Below are 15,001 nucleotides of genomic sequence, written 5' to 3'. Positions count from 1 at the left end.
CATTATATTTGTCTACTCTTACGTTTATAACACTCTCAGTCATCCCTAATTAAAAAAGTTAACATTATTAAATATTCCATAAAAAAGAATCATAGAAATCGGTATAGAAACACCAAAGTTATACATGAAATACGCTAATAATAAGCCATCATGCGTGAATACTGAATCATGCTATAAGGATTATTTTTGTATATACATAAGGTCGCGAACGCACAGGCAGGCGGCTTGCTTGGCACCTAGAGGCTAGCGAATCACCTAGCGAGTAGCTTCGTAAAACGAACATTCTCGAACGTTCGCGACCGGCTCCATTTTTGAAGTCCGAAATCCACGCGGGCGAAGCTGCGAGCGGAAGCTAGTTATACATAAAAATTAAAAGCATAAAAAACAATTCTATCTAAAATTATAACCTAAAAGAAGTATGACGATATCCAAGATAAGTACCTACTTATATCTGGATATACCCATATGCAGGGTAAGTACCTAATATGGTATCGGGAGCATTATTCCACCTAGATTATTCGTTGTAGGGTAAAAATTAAATCAGCTGCATTGCTGTGGGTGAATCTTACAATTGCTTACAAACAAATAATAATAATGTTCATTTATATATTTGTGATAAGGCACACCAACAGCACTACATATTACATCATTCAATATAAAAAAAGCAATAAGGTACAGACAGCATCTGATAAGTATGTGTGCTATTAATGGGTGAACGCAGCATTTACCATTAACAACATATTTAAATAAAACGTAAAACATAATGAGGAGGTAGACGATAAAATTATGAAGAAAGTACTAAAAATATGAAATCAATGAGTAACGATTACATACTAAATAATGTTATTACAATCCGCGGGCACGTGGAACACTGTACATATAATATTTTATGTACTTACGTCATAAGTATTCAAATTGTTGCATAAAATTTAAATATGTTATGAAATGCAAATAATAGGTAGATTATACTTAATAATTTCAAATGCTTGTTGATAAATGATTTAAATGTTAATTGTTAGGGTGTGGCCCTAATATAGAATCTTTTTTTAATATAAGTAAGAAATCCCAAATTCCTACCTACTGCAGTAAAATGCTAGTGGTATATTAGAAGAGAATTAGGGGCGGACTAATTCTTATAGCACTAAAGAAAGTGGACTTTAAATGGATCACAAAAAATAGGTAGGTACCCAAATAATTAAAATTTATAATATACATTTTTTTGTCGTTCATGTCTTAATTAAATTACTAGTTAGAATGGATACGATTCCATTAAATCGATTCTTAACATCATCATCCTCTTATAGCAATCCACTGCTGGCCATAGGACTGAAGTACGCGCCATTTACTGTCTTCTGCTTAATAGACCATAATTTTAGCCTTTGAATTCCAGAAAACTGAAGCCATTACTTTTCCAGCTGACTAAACCACAGATATTTTGAAAATGTTGATCCTGGTCTTCTCCACTATTAAAATAGCATTCATATCTCTACTGCATAGTGATGGACTGATGTTTTATCAAAACTGTCAATAAATTCCTGTGAATCACTGAATCAGCGTCATATAGACATAGTAACGAGGTTTTGTTAGTCGAACACGTTGAAAACAGCCCCACCAGCCATCGCATGGATAAGTATAATTTATTGGCGATAATGTAGTGCGTTCAGTCAGTCAAGATATCAGTAGAACAGCTATCTCCTGACGTATAATCCGGTCCCTACTGATTACTGTCGGAGACTGGATAGTCGATTATTGGAGCTCTTAGTGTCGATTAAAGGTGCGTAAGGTATAATTATAATTAATTTAGGTTTGTACCTATATATAATAAATAAAATTTAACGTATCATTTTTTAATACAAATTAACCTTATCGTAATTAAAGTTATATTTTACTTTCATTCATTACCTACCTCTCGTTTGGTAAATTGAACTACGTATCAAAATAGTACAGTACTGCATTTCAATTTTCTTTTAAACAGTGCCGTCCCGATATAAAACTGATATATAAAATATCATAATGGTTTCCATTGGGACTTAAAGACTTACTAATAAACCATGGAAGCCACAATATAATTGGAAGAACAAGACTTAAGTATTTGATTTGAAAATAAATCTTTTAAATTGTTTTACAGATTTTTCCAGGATAATAATGTTTTCCAAAATAAAAGGCCCACTATATATTTTCTCAGGTTAGAAAGCCTATGTCCTTTTTAAGGCTCAAATGATCTCCACACCAAATTTCATCGATATCCGTTGGGTTATAGATGCGGCGGAGGACTTTTTGTTATAATATATTTTTATGACCTTTTTAAGAGGAACAAGATTGTTGCATAACTAACTGTTTACGCAGCGCAGGCAATGGAAGTACACAAAATGATTAAATTTTCCCGTTATTCCAATATTTTTCATTGATGCTCCACTCATATTAATCATAACGCTTTCTTCGCGTAAATAAAGACGTAAAGACTAAAGACTAGGCGTAAAGACTATCCAACACTAAAAGAATTTTCAAATTCGAATCTAAATAGTTCCTGAGATTAGCACGTTCAAACAAAAAACTCTTCAGCTTTATATAATAGTATAGATAAATAAATAAATATGGCTCTAGAGTTCTGTATTCATTAAATTTAATCCACTATAACCTATAAAACATGGAGTGTACCATATAATCAGCTTATTATAACATTGGATATAGTTATAAATAGTTGATGGCTGTGCGGTGGATAAAATACCAAGATAATAATAAAATCTACTCTGTATTATATACTGTCCCATTGTTGGGCACGGGGGGCCTCTTCTATGTGCCTTAGTCCATAACGCTGGCCTAGTGCAGATTGATAGACTTCACACACTCTCAAAATTCCTATAGAGAACTTCTTAGGTATGCAGGATTCCTCACGATGTTTTCCTTCACGTTTAAAGCAAGCGATAATTTACAAAGAATACACACAATTTTTTTTTTAGAACAATCAGAGGTTTGTGCCCTTGGGATTTGAACTTGCGGACATTAGTCTCAGCAGTCCGTTCCACACGCAACTAGGCTATCACCTGTTGTTACAAGGACAAGGCAAAATATAAATCTGGCTACTCAATTATAAGTTTCAAAATATTTTTGTGTTGCTTATATTATTGAACACCTTGTTTTGCAACAAGAGACACCGTTTTATTAGTATCGAAAAGAAAGAAAAGTAAACAATGCATTATAATGTTTCTGTGTTAATAAAAAATTTATACAATCATCCAAACTTTCCTACTTGAGCGCAGTAATAAAATCTGTACGAACTGTGTTCTAACTTTACTTTTACCTTTGTTGCCGAGATATTTCATTATCGTACGGTGTATTGTTAGGTGCGCAGTGTTAGTATAGAAACAGGAAATAATTTCATTGTTATTAATATTAATTATATTAATATTAATTTATTTTGTTTCACTCGTCTGCACTGCGTTAAAGGGTATTCCAAAGTGAAGACCGTTACAAAGGAGTTGCCTAAGAAGCTTTAACCGTAGGATCATGGTAATCAAAGTCATGAAAGAGTTTCAATTATTTTTATAGTAATTATTAAAAAAATGTTTTTAGGTTATTTTTATTGCATTTAAGGAATGTAATCAAAACTAATAAATTATTAAGACCCATTGAAATAAAACTAAAAACTATTTAACGGATTTTATCGCGGTTTTTTATATTATTATTTTCTCCCGACGTTTCGAAGACTTTGCAGCCTTCATAATCACGGGGCGGACTGAGGTATTGTTCATCCATAAACTCAAAGATACAATATCTACCTACATTTTTCAAATATACAACTTTTTTAAATTTTAGCTGTTGACGGTCCGATCTACGCAGAATGAGCTCACAGTGTCTTGAGATCTGGCAGCCGGTCTTTTGGGATCTGATTCCCATCAATCCGTTAAATAGTTTTTAGTTTTATTTCAATGTCTAACGTTCGCGTAAACATAAGAAATCATTATTAAAACCCAATTAAAATTGAAACAAGAAGGCTGATATTAAGAGCGTCGCCTGCCGATGGCCTGGGGGCGGGAGCAAGTTGATATTGAGAAGGAGAAACGTATGGATTGAAGGTAAACTCGAGAGCACGTGTTCCTCCCACACTCCCCCTCACCCGCTTTAACAATAACATAGAGCAGAGCGTATAGATTAGTATAGATAGAGCGTATAGATTTGGTGAATTCATTCGAGTTACAACGTACGGATATGATTGCTCAATTAAGTCAAGTCAAAAACTTAAGACTTCGGTTGCTTTACATTTGGCAACTTTTCCAGAATCTCTAGATGGGAGTACACGTAATAATGTTAAATTGAATATCTCTACAATATATAACACACTGATACTACCCATTCAAGTTTGACTTATTAGTATGCGAGGTAAAAGAAAAGCATGAAATTATTTGGAGTGCAAGTATATGAAGAGGCGAAAGACGTGTGTCAAGGCTATATACGGCTTTAAATAGTCTCTGCCTACCCAGATACCCTATGGGATAAGGATATGAGTGTGTATAAGTAAAAAGTATAAACCATGTGTTCACATAGATAGACTAAGAATGTATTTTAGGTTTATTTTATTTTTACTTACTTCAAAAAAAGAAGGAGGTTATCAATTCTACGTGAATGTTGTTTTTTTTTTATTTATTGTGACCTCGGAACTAGCTCATTGATGAAGCGATTTGGAAAATTCTTTTGTTATTCGAAAGAACTGATTTTCGAAAGAATTTATTTACGAAAGAATTTTGAACTAGCAATTTTAATTAGGCACCGAATCCAAAATTGGTATCTAGTATATATTTTATGTGAAATGTTTTTTTTGGTTAGGTTGAGTGGATTTTGAAGGCGGTTTAATTTTTTGTTAAAATTATTTTTATATAAAATGGTACTCAACAGTCTGATAACTGAAGTCTATTTACTGACAAAGTCTTTCCCGCGTAAATCCCAACTCATGAGATTATTACAACCTCGCGACCTCTTCAACACAGTAATCATTATAATTCAATTTCACTTTCAATTTCATATAAGTCAATTTACACAAAGCCGTAATGTACTATCAACCTAAACCTTCCTCAAGAGTTGCACTATTTTTTTAGTAAAAACCGTATCAAAATTCACTTAGTACGTTTTAAAAAAATCAATCGCATACAGACACACTGCTTTTGGGGACTTTGTTTTATTATATGGATAGATTAACTTATCTTTCTAATAATTTGGATTGCATAAACTATTGAAATGTTATGAAATACTGTGTGATGAAAAATAAAAACAATGATTCGTAAAATGTACTTAATGCTTTTATATACTTACATTATGTCCCACTCAATTACTCGTAACACACAAAATCTTATAATAACATAAAAAAAACTATGAGAATAGTAGCTTAACCTCAATCAAGATATTGTACTTCTAATCGACTCTAATAAACCTATGAGATACACCTACAATAGAGATTAGTTAAAGTAGAAGCTAAAATATTGAAATATTGAAGAAGGAGACTTTATTTAATCACTATTAAAATTCGATAACAACTATTAAAAGTAAAAAGGATAAAGGAGCAATATTATTGTCACGGCAAAAGATATTGATATTCCGGAAAAGGTTAATATTACTGCATGATTTCTTATGTTTACGGGAATGTTAAACATTAAAATTAAACTATTTTTCGGATTTTATCGCGGTTTAGTATATTATAATTTTCTCCCAACGTTAAACGAAAAGTGTTCAGCCTTCGTGGTCACGGGGCGGACTGGTTTTCCTCTGATTGTATTTAGGGTTGTTCATATACAAACACTCAGGCCTTTCATTACTGAAGCTGCAGGCAGATGCGCAACTAGTGCTTTCACTTTTCGCCGTGTTTATTCTCCTCCATGAGGTGAAAGGGTCGAGCTTATCGCCATCTCAGCGATAGCATGATTCATTCCGATTGTAATAATAATATAAAATTTTCTAAGTTTATTAACTAAATTATATTTTTCGCAATTATACAAAAAATCTACAAGAATTAACATTGATCAGTTCGTTAGATAGTAGCGTACTCGTCGTCGGTTTTCTTTTTTGTTAATTGTTTGGTAGCCAGATATATAAAAATGAGTGTAATAACTACTTCATGCACGTTTTGCTGTGCCAATTGCCATGCAATGTGTAGTGTGACGTCATAATAAGTTGGAGTTGGGACTGAGTTAAGTGGCACACTCGGTTTTCATTGTAATTATAACAACCTGCATCTATCCTACTCTATACTATCATTTGCATATATATCTGTGAGTTTGTTTATTGCAAGCCGCCATGACTTGCGAAATAATGTATGAATCTATTTTTAGTCCCATAATATGAAGCCAGAAACTGTTGAATGTATTGTACATATATAGAATCTGGTCGTAGAATGCAGATATTTGAACGAGATGACGTGAGCGCATACTCGTGTGGTATACATACTATTGATGTAAAATGGGTTAATGTGCGTAAGGCCTGCCTCATGAGAGGGATCCATAACTACATTGTATGGGATATCGAATCAAAATCTTTCAATCAATTGTCAATATCTTTTATTAATGTAAATACTTAGTTAAAACATAATTTAATGTTATGACGTTTCTAACTCGTAAGTAAGTCATTGATTTTACGTTGTGGCCCACATTACCATAATGTCCTGTGGTCTGTACTCCGTAAAAAATATGAAAGTATTAGGCCACACTCGTCACACCTCAATATTCTACCTTTGCTTTTGTAATCCATAATCCTTATTCAAATAGTAGAATGAAAATATATTACCTACATGGTTTTAGAAGACATAAATGAGTTTCTCAGATTGAAATTTGTGACAAATATGGCATAAGATTCGCTTTGATAAGAGAATAAACACGCCTTCTTAGTATCTATCCATTGATTACTCGAATATGTTTTTTTAAATAAAGCTAGAAGTAATATTTAATTGATACTAATTGAACCTGTTTCCAGGTTTTACACACAGAGCGAGAGCCCGAAAACAAAGATACAATAAACATCTTACGATGGAAAAACCAAACCAACCACCAGAGATGGACAACAAAGTAAATGTAGAATAATTTTTGCTAATAAAACGCGGAACCCACACATACATAACATGTTTTTAAATCACTATTCACGGAACCTTAAAAAAGATGTATGTCATTGTGATAAGGATAGCAACATGTTATCTGAATAGACTATATATATTATGATTCTCAATTGTGCATTTATCTGTTAACCATTCGGAATAACAAGTGACAATGGTGCCGCAAATCAAATACACAAAGGTAAATTTAAAGTGGTTGCATTATATTACGAGGTGGATTTTGCTTTGAATATAATTTACGTTTAAGTGAAGTATTCATAGACTATTTTTTATTTCAATTTAAGTTGTTTTTTTAGCTCAAAACGATATCAGTGCTTTAATTTAAATAAAATATCCTTGAAAGTGTGAACATTTTGTGTATAAATTTTGCAACTGAAGTTAAACTACAAAGTATCTGTAGTTATAATTTATTTATATTTTCTAAAAGAAATGATATTATAAAACCTGTGCAACTATTTATGGTATAATATTAGGTCTCTTTAAAATAAAATAATAGTTTTGTGCATTATTGGAGGCGAAACTGCAGGTAAACTATTAATAATATTATGTAGTTCAGATTTTTTACTCAAACCCGATTAAAATCGGCGATTATTTGAATTGGTTAATGTCAAGGCTTTATAAAATTCTAGTGTAAATAACATTGAGATATATATAGATATTGCTAGCTTTTACTTGCGGCTTCGCCCGCGTGAAGGATTTTTCCGGGATAAAAGTCCCTCTATATATTTTCCCGGGATAGAAAGTAGTCTATAACCTTCACAGGGTCAACTATAGATTTTGAGAATATCACTATTTTGGTCATAGAGGCTACCGCATAAAAGGTAGGTATATGAAGACGTGGATTTTTATTTAGAACTACTTATTTAAGACAAACAATCCTACGGTACATCATCTTTGTCTAACTCCAATGGTTTAGGCAGCGTACGCTAAGATAGATTTTTTTCCCACTTGATATGTATCGTTATATTATTACCAAATTACATAAAATCATTATAAACTGTAGCCTATGTATTATTCTGAAGTATAACCAATATTATTGTAAAATTTAATCCAAATCCGTTCAGTAGTTTTTTTGTAACAGAGGAACATACATACCATACATCCATCCTCACAAACTTTCAAATTTATAATGTCAGTATCATTTGTTTGGATAAACTTTACACTGATGGGAAGTGTCTCCTAGTATAGATTATAATTTTTTGACAACACTGTATTAATTATATTTATTTATTTTATTATACTTACGGCATTTTGACTGAAAAGTAAGTAATATTTTTAGCATACTTAATTAACATATTCTGTAAATTGGCCATCTGTACAAGGTAACCATACATTAAAAGTATATAAGGTCATTTTGACATTGCGTTACTAAATGAAACCACGTACTCGTCTTCACCTTTGTGTCAAGTTATAAAATTATGTCGACAGATTGTATCAAGACGTTGAAACACTTTTTTGTGTCGGAGGTAGACGAATATTAGTCGCCAAACACTTGTGGATTCATGGCTGTTAGCTTATCTAGCCGAAAAAATATTGTGTGGCCTTCTTCCGAGGGTTTAACAACTGTAGCCTTCGTAGAGCGTCCGTGTAAAGAACATAATATAACAGATTTGAAACACCGATGCGCAATACAATACATTCTAGTTCAGTATAAACAAGTTTTCACTACGGAAAACGCGTTCTACTTTCAAAAAACTGGTTTTGATGTAAATAATGTGTACATTTTTATTTGCAACTTCGACGATACATAACTAGACATGGACCTATAAAAGTAACTTGGTATTACAAAACTGCATAGTAACTCACGGCGTTCGTCAACATTCTTGCAATTCATGGGCTAAACCGAAAACAAACCGAAAAAACGCTACTGCTTAATGCTATAGACATAGCGATGATATTCACCCAGTCATAAACTCTCGCATACGTTTGACCTGCCACAATAAACATAATATTGGACTTGGTCATATTTTGTGAGGACATTGTCATTTATTGCATGTACCGACTGACAAGCTGACAAATGATTTTTCTAAGGCTGTTTGGCAACTATGAAACTCAAAAAATACATTCACCTGCATCCAATCAGTTGTTATATTGCATTATGTCTAATCATCGGGTACATACATACATACATAACATCACGCATTTTATCCCCGAAGGGGTATGCAGAGGCGCAACTAGGGCACCCACTTTTCGCCAAGTATGTTTTTTTTTTTTTTTTTTTTTTTTTTTATTTTTTTTTTTTGAATTTAATTCACAAAACTGATGTTCAAACATATTACATGCTATAACTAAAAGGTATGAAACAATACGTTCCGTCCCATGATGTGATAGGGGGCGAGCCTATCGCCATATCGGGCACAAATTCCAGACTCCGGGCTGATACTGAGCAGAAAAACCCAAATATCACTTTGCCCGACCCGGGATTCGAACCCAGGACCTCAGAGCGCTGTTGTACCGGACGTGCAATACAACTACGCCACCGAGGCAGTCATCATGCATCATCGGGTAATCATCGGGTATATTATAATATTGCCATAGGATTCAAACTACCAAGGTATTGAAGCTTTGTGATACCATATATTTTTTTTTATTTCGTTTGCCTTATGATGTATTTTCAGTAAAATATAATAGTTTTAAGTTATGCTATAAATTACTGAAATAAAATAAATAATTTAAAACTACAAGCATAACTTTGGTTAGAAATGTTAATTAAGGAACTAAAAAATTAAGGGTCAGTTTTAAATATGTCCCCAAAGGCAAATTTCACATGAAAACATTTAGAATTTTAAATAACTTTTACTATTGTGGATTCGACAGCAGTTCTCAGAATCATGCTGAATGAAGGCATGATTCGAGAATATACGAGGCAGCGATATAAATAATTTATTTTATAGACAGAACTGTCTGTTTTTCAGCTTTTCATAGACAATGAGTGGGTGGACGCGAAGAGCGGGAAGACTTTCGAGACCTTCAACCCTCACGATGGATCTGTTATCGCCAAAGTTGCGAGAGGTGATAAGGTTGGTAATTCTTTAATTCCGAAAGTAATTTTCATTTAATCCAATGTTGGTAAAGCATACACGATTTCTCTGAAGTTATGGTTCACATGCGACAGTAATTACCGTCATGTACTAACAGTATCCGCTTATGCATAAATGTTATATGAGCTAAATAGCGGAGCAAGAAATATAAAAACGATATATTTTTTAACTTCATCTGCGTGGACTTAAGATCTATTTCAGCCTGTTACGTATTTGATCTCAAAAACAAAACATCAATAAATGAAGTGAAGTCTTATCATAAACATAAATATGCTTATTACTAGAATATATGTCAATGCTTGTTAATTACATCTTTTATAATAAATTTTTCGTTTATTATTAGGAAGACATTGACGCTGCAGTGAGTGCAGCCAAGCGCGCCTTCCACCGCAACTCAGAGTGGCGCTTACTTGACGCATCGAAGCGTGGCGAACTCCTCAACAAGTTCGCGGATCTAGTGGCGCGTGATATCGCATATCTAGCTGAACTCGAGTCTTACAATAATGGCATGGTTCTGAATATGGCAAAGACATTTATAGGAACCACACCAGCAACAATCCGTTATGTCGCCAGTCTAGCAGATAAGATCCACGGAGATACAATACCAGCTGGTAAATACGAATAAATGGAGTCTTTAGGTTACATAGTCAAATGATTTGCTGTTTAGTTTCTATAATTATCTATTAATTATTATAGTAGTTGCTATTTCGTCTTACTAAACGGCAATTTTTCAGACGGCGAAATTTTTTCATACACTCTGAAGCAACCAGTTGGTGTTTGCGGTTTGATATTACCTTGGAATGGTCCAATTTTAATGTTTCTGAACAAAGTATGTACAGCATTGGCAGCTGGTAAGTATCTATTATTTGTCGAGAACCTGAGTTACATATTTTATTAAATTATAGTATTGTAGATTTATGTCGATAATTTTTAATAAGGTTGCACTGTGGTGGTGAAACCCGCGGAGCAGACCCCGTTGACGGCGCTAGCGTTGGGAGCCTTGCTCAAGGAAGCCGGTGTTCCTAAAGGCGTTGTCAACATCGTGACAGGATTCGGGGAAGATGCTGGAGTAGCCCTTACGCATCACCTCGACGTTGCCAAGATATCGTTTACAGGATCTCTTGAGGTAAGAATTTCAAATTAGTGGGCACATTACTTTATTTATATAATACCTTATATGATTTTCCATTAGCTTTGGCAGCGCTTTGGGTATATTTTAATGCCATGATGGCACTAAATATTAATGTGTTTAGTTTGATACCTAATATAAATTTATATTACAGGTAGGCAAACTAATTCAGAAGGCGGCTGGCACTAACAACCTTAAACGAGTAACTTTGGAGCTCGGCGGCAAGAGTCCCCTCGTTATAATGAACGACGCTGACTGTAAGTATGCTTAAATTACGTTTTTGTCAATTTTGAAGCCTCAAACACTTCTAATAGATATTATTGTTTTCTGATTGATCAAGATTGAGTAGATATTTATATGGAATGAAATGTATCTAAATTACCTTCGGTTAACTTGACATAAGCTACCTACAAAATTATTATAGAATTATTTACTTGGTTTTAGTGCAACAAGCAGTGCCTGTTGCTGCGATGGGTGTATTTGGTCTGCAGGGCCAGATGTGCATTGCAGCTTCACGTTTATACGTCCAGTCTGGTATTTATGACAAGTTTGTTGAAGAATCTGTCAAGTTTGCCAAGAATTTGAAAATCGGAAACCCTGCTGATCCTTCTACAATGCATGGACCACAGGTTAGTTACTTAATAAGATAATAAATAAATGAAATGTTTTTAACAGCAGTTTTCTCATTATAAGATTCATAATATTTACCATTCAACATTTGAAATTGAGTGTAGTTGTAGAAATTACATCCAGAGTCTCAGAAACAACCGACCATCAACAAAGGCTAATTAAAAGTTATAAAGATAAGTGTATGAACTATAATATATAGTACATTCGCCATTCATTAATAACCGCGATGACCTTTAAGGTAGAAGAAGTAATGATGAACAAAGTCCTTGGCTACATAGAGAAGGGTAAACAGGAAGGCGCCAAGCTGCAGACTGGAGGGAAACGCGTCGGCACCACTGGCTACTACATCGAACCCACTGTCTTCTCTGACGTCACCGATGACATGACTATTGCAAAAGAGGAAGTAAGTAACATTTTTTTTAATACAACCATGGCGATTGCTCAATTAAATATAGAAAGAAAATAGTACTTTATATTCAGGATTGTCGATTTAACTAGCTGAAAGCAATGGTATAAAAAACTATAGACTCATCATCATTTTTTGCATCATCATGTCAAACAGTTTTTTCAATCGTGGTTACCGCGCAGGGATTTATTTTGAAATCTATTATTATATATAAAAATGAATCCCTATTTTCCTTGGTCATGCCATCACGCGTGAACGGCTGGATCGAATTCACTATTTTTTTTTGTTGTGTTTGTTATTGTCAGAAGAAGGTTCTTATGAAAGAAAAAAATAAAAAAATGCGCGGAAAATTAGCAATTATAAGAAAACTTATCGAAAATATTAATTTTATATAACTGTCGATTTTTTGAAATAACTGTCAGCGATTGATAGAATGCGCGCTGTAAATTCATAGTTAAGACGGGACAACGTCTAGTTAGATAGGTAATAAAAACATAATATTCAAGTGTCTGTAGGTAGAATACACCATTATAATCGAGTAGCTATTAACAATTGCAATGATGACGTACAAAATATATTAAGAACTTATTTACTTAATTGGAAGGAAGATCATAATTTTTGTGTTTTAATTATTTATTATGTGTTTATTTTTTATAATCGTTTTACCTGCAAGAATCTGTTATTTGTTTTCCAGATTTTCGGTCCGGTTCAAAGTATTCTAAAGTTCGATACACTTGAGGAGGTGGTGGACCGCGCCAACGCAACAAACTACGGACTAGCTGCAGGAATATTCACAAGCAACATCAACACTGCACTGCAATACAGCAAACTTGTCGAGGCAGGCATTGTTTGGTGAGAAACTTTATTTTGTAAATACACACACGTCACGTATGTATGCCTAAAGGGGTAGGCGGAGTGTAACCAAGGCATCCACTTTTCGCGCGTGTAATCCGTCCCGTGATGTGATACAGCACACCGTATTCCGGAATTTGTACTCGATATCATAGATATATATAGTACAAATTCCGGACTCCCGGCTGATAGAGCGGAAACATCCAATATTGCTTTGGCCCACACGGCATATGATCCCCGGGACCCAAAGGTTTTGTCGTCCCGCGCACGCAATTCAACAACGCCACCGAGGCTGTAACTATATTTTGTGTATAAGTTCCTATTAGTATCACGTTAAAAGCGTTCTATTTATAACTATTTTATGAAAAAATTGTCTCAAGTATCTAATAACGGTATACCGCCGCTACTACATATATGTAGTAGAGGCGTTAGCCTAGTTGGGTGTGGAACAAACTGCCGAGACGAATGTCCGCAGGTTCAAATTCCAAGGGCACACACTTCTGATTTTTCTAAAATATTATGTGTGTATTCTTTGTGAATTATCACTCGCTTTAACGGTGAAAGAAAACATTGTGAGGAAACATGCATACCTGAGAAATTCTCTATGGGAATTTTGAGGGTGTATGAAGTCTACCAATCCGCACTAGGCTAGCGTGGTGGACTGAGGCCTAATCCCTCTGAGTAGTAGAGAAGTGTTGTGAAAGTGAAGTGCCCAGCAAAGGGACAGTATATAATACAGGGCTGATATTATTATTATTATATTTAATAACTAATTATTGAATTTAACAGGGTCAACACCTATTTAGCATTCAATCCTCAATGTCCCTTCGGTGGTTTTAAGGAATCTGGAATTGGACGTGAAAAGTAAGTATATTGGAAGTATAGTTACAACATAACATTATAACGCTATAACCTTATTGAACTACTAGGAAGCAGACAGGAATGCAAATTAGTGCATAAATTATAATTTTTTATCTCTTTTGTCCTTCGGTTAAAGCTATTCTTAGTTAACTGTGTTACGAAGTCACCGTACTAGCTCACACTAAATACAATATTATTATGTACTAGATAACGCTCGCGGTTCCGTTCTTGTGAAAAAGTTTATTTTTTATTGCATTGTATGACGAGACGAGCTTGCCGTTCATCTGATAGTAAGCTATACGACCCCCCATAAATAGAAGAAACACCATCCAACACCTTGAATTACAAAGTATTGTTTGATATTCCACTGCGCTCGCCATCCTGGGACGTGAGATGTTAAGTCTTATTATGTCCAGTAGTTACACTGGCTACAATGTCCTTCAAAACCGAAACACAACAGTGACTACACACTACTGCTGGGCGGCAGAAATAAACATTGCGGTGGTACCTCCCCAGGCGGACTCTCACATATGAGAGACGTACTACCAGTAAGTGCGTTAATTCAAATATATTTTGTTCCAGTGGCATGCACTGCGTCGACGAGTATCTGGAAGTTAAGACCGTCACAATCGCCTTGCCTAAGAAGCTTTAAACTGAGGTTTTTGGAAACTAAATTAATGAAAGACTCATATTTAAATAATTTTTATTGTAGAATAAAAAAAAATACTACCTTCCAAAAAATAATTGAAATTTATGTACAGGACTCCAAAAATAAATTTGGTATGCATTGAACCATAAAAACACGTATTGGAAGGATGATAACATTATTGGGATTTTAATATTTTTTTATTGAACTTAATACCTATAAAGTTCAATAATTTTTTGGAATGTAGTGGATGTTGGATCGTTTTTTGTTTGTTAAAAATGGTAATGTTTGCCTTTGTTTGTTATATATCTAATTAAACCTAATACAAAAATAATAATTCTGA

General features: G+C 34.0%; 1 protein-coding gene across 1 annotated transcript; it reads left to right on the top strand.

Annotated features, from left to right (window-relative positions):
* Nucleotides 1-7,158: 7,158 nt before the first annotated feature.
* On the top strand, nucleotides 7,159-15,001 carry LOC115449568 (retinal dehydrogenase 1). The gene is made up of 11 exons (XM_030177423.2): nucleotides 7,159-7,274; nucleotides 10,009-10,113; nucleotides 10,478-10,745; nucleotides 10,869-10,985; nucleotides 11,073-11,260; nucleotides 11,418-11,520; nucleotides 11,708-11,892; nucleotides 12,132-12,296; nucleotides 12,994-13,151; nucleotides 13,941-14,015; nucleotides 14,595-15,001. Exons 1-11 carry the CDS (start codon nucleotides 7,248-7,250, stop codon nucleotides 14,662-14,664), a joined length of 1,461 nt encoding a protein of 486 aa, XP_030033283.1. The 5' UTR covers nucleotides 7,159-7,247; the 3' UTR covers nucleotides 14,665-15,001.

The sequence above is a fragment of the Manduca sexta genome, chromosome 20 (assembly GCF_014839805.1).
Source record: "Manduca sexta isolate Smith_Timp_Sample1 chromosome 20, JHU_Msex_v1.0, whole genome shotgun sequence".
NCBI lineage: Eukaryota > Metazoa > Arthropoda > Insecta > Lepidoptera > Sphingidae > Manduca > Manduca sexta.
The sequence above is the reverse complement of the archived record's forward strand: the minus strand, read 5'-3'. Positions and strand labels throughout refer to the sequence as shown.